Source organism: Trichoplax adhaerens, genomic scaffold (genome assembly GCF_000150275.1).
Source record: "Trichoplax adhaerens TRIADscaffold_309 genomic scaffold, whole genome shotgun sequence".
NCBI lineage: Eukaryota > Metazoa > Placozoa > Uniplacotomia > Trichoplacea > Trichoplacidae > Trichoplax > Trichoplax adhaerens.
This window is the reverse complement of record NW_002061210.1, coordinates 4,913-7,820: the sequence shown is the minus strand read 5'-3', so window position 1 is coordinate 7,820 and position 2,908 is coordinate 4,913. Positions and strand designations below refer to the sequence as shown.

At 35.3% G+C, this 2,908-nt stretch overlaps 1 protein-coding gene across 1 annotated transcript; it reads left to right on the top strand.

The window, feature by feature from the left end:
- Window positions 1-334: 334 nt before the first annotated feature.
- Window positions 335-2,709, top strand: TRIADDRAFT_62682 (uncharacterized protein; the record flags this gene model as incomplete). The annotated part of the gene is made up of 2 exons (XM_002118624.1): window positions 335-799; window positions 1,105-2,709. The coding sequence occupies 2 exons, from the start codon at window positions 335-337 to the stop codon at window positions 2,707-2,709; spliced, it is 2,070 nt and encodes a 689-aa protein (XP_002118660.1).
- Between the last annotated feature and the right edge of the window lie 199 nt (window positions 2,710-2,908).

The window sequence follows — 2,908 nt, the reverse complement described above, 5'->3', positions numbered from 1 at the left end:
GTTTATATGATTCAATCGTGCCCGATTTAACGCAACTTCAGTAACTACCATTACATGGTACAAACTAGCTCCTTACCCATCTGCTTCACACTTCAAAATTCGGTATAACTAATACATTCCAATTGGTTTTGTCATCAGATGGAAATCATCTATTTGCCTCATTTTTATGTAAAGATAAAGGTATGAATTGGTGGAAAAGATATCGACTTACAAATGCTAGAGTAGGCTATAGTAATAAATTCCCTATGTATACTATGAATTACCAAATTTCAACACAAAACAATTGTTACGGATTGACAGTGCAACTGGAAATTATGGTAAAAAAGGCAGATGAATGTACAGAGTTGATGATCCCTCTATAAATCATATTAATTATGCTCAACGTTGCCGAACTTGGTTCGTCAATGAACCATTACCAGATGTTTATCTAAATGAATTACTACGAAGGCCATGCCCTTGCTCTATCCTTCAAGCTATTCGTGATAGACGATTTAGATTAAACTTGAATACATTTTACGTGAGATCAAGGTTTTCACGAAGAGTTTTCAGTGGCGAGTGTGTATATCAACGATGCTGCTACTCTTTAGCAGGAAAATCTTTCGGTTCATTAATTACTAATTATCCCTTTGGAAGCTCATTTATTTTCAGGAATACTACCTTACAAGCCAGAAACAATGAGGCTCTAACGGATTGTTGCATGCGATCTAGCCTATGTAGTCTCTACTTGAAGAAAAGACCTATCAATAAATGTGTTGGATATAAAGCATCGCGAAAAGCGTGGTTCTGGGGTGATCCTCATGTAAGGACATTTGATGGAAAACTATACACCTTCAATGGACTGGGTGAATATATTCTATTGCAAACTATAAATAAAAATTTTCAGTTACAAGGACGTACAATGATTATCAAATATAACAGTAGCTGCGATCTTTACGTCTGGAGTATCTATGGAAGCTACACTATTAACACAAATGCTAACTATTGCTTTCAATGCACCTGATGAAATTAAAGGTATAACATCTGGTCTTTTAGGTACTTGGAATGATAATATCAATCATGATTTCAAACGACCACATGGATCATACTTGAATATCAATTCAACAGAATCCCAAATATTTTACAATTTTTGGCCAATTATGGATGATTAACGCTAGTGATTCACTTTTTATCTATTCTAATGGTCTATCGGCTAGTAATTATTCAGATTTAAACTTTACGCCAATCTTTGGTCAAAATATTCAAGCATTATTTGCTAATAATACGGAGCTCTATAACCAAGCCGTAGCACAATGCGGTAATAATAGTGAATGTTTATTTGATGCTGCTGTCGTTAGTAAAGATACATCTCAGACATATCAAGATACAAGTAATCAATTAGAAAATTTCCCCCCTCAAATTTCTGGATTGACGACATATAATGTCACTTATGGAAATATGTTTACTACAACATTGAACATAACAGATCCTAATAATGGCGACATTGTTACAGTCGCGATCATTAATCCTCCAATAAATTCCCATTTCGATAGACAAACTTACACATTTACATGGAATATATCTACCTATGAGAATATTTCATTAACATTTGTTGCTACAGATAATAAAGGAGCAAGAAGCGAGCTTGCACCTCAAATTATTATGTGCTATTGCTCGAATAATGGCACATGCGATTACCCAGCCGAAATGGCTACTGTTGATAATGTTGATCAAGTTAAATGTAGATGCAATCCTGCTTGGACTGGTAATCATTGTACACAAGATTTTAATGCATGTGCAGATCAACCATGCTTCAGTAATGCTACTTGTACGGACAATATCGCTCCGATGTCTGGCTATACATGTAGTAATTGCCCAATAGGTTATGTCGGTGATGGCTTGAAATGTTCTGATTATGACGAATGTTTAAATGGCACACATGCATACAGTCAAACTTGTATTAACGAAGAGGGGAGCTACAGTTGTCAGTCTTTACCTGGCTATACTCTGAATAGTGATAATAGAGGATGTACTGATGTTAATGAGTGTATTACTGGATCAAATAACTGCAGTAATGTCGCTACATGTACTAATCAAATTGGTTCTTATAGCTGCGCTTGTAATTCGGGCTATGTAGGCGATAGCATAAACTGTTATGACGTAGATGAGTGTCAAAATATGTCTAATAATTGTAGCCAGATTTGTAATAACACCATCAGAAGTTATACATGTTCATGTATTCAAGGTTACGAGTTAAGTAGTGATAAACTTACTTGCGTGGATATAAATGAATGCCAACGATTTAGACCATGTTACCAAGTTTGTATTAATACAGAAGGATCGTTTACATGTGAGTGTGAACAAGGTTTTGAACTAAATAATAACAACCTAACATGTAGCGTTAGCGATCCATGTGATTTTGGACATAATTGTTCGCAAATTTGCAACTATATAAACGGATCTGAAATATGTTCATGTATGAAAGGTTACGCGCTAACATATGGAAGTCAGACTGAATGTGAAGATGTCGATGAATGCAGCCTCAATCCTAGTCCATGTAATCAACTATGTACAAACAACGATGGTAGCTGTACATGTAGTTGTATGAACGGCTATCGATTTGGTTCAGATGGTTGGACATGTGACGATATTAATGAATGTTTAGAAAATAATACCTGTAGTCAAAATGCAAACCGTACAAACGCACATGGTTCATATTGTGTTAGCGCGTAACCTTTCATGCATGAACATATTTCAGATCCGTTTATATAGGCGCAAATTTGTGAACAATTATGTCCAAAAATGGATCGCTATATGTTCGAACACAGCAGAATCTTATACTTTTACATATCAAGTAGAGTATCAAGGTGATAATATGAAATTACGGGCTATATTCTTGTCTGTAGCGCAAATTATTGTCAAAATCGTGGAA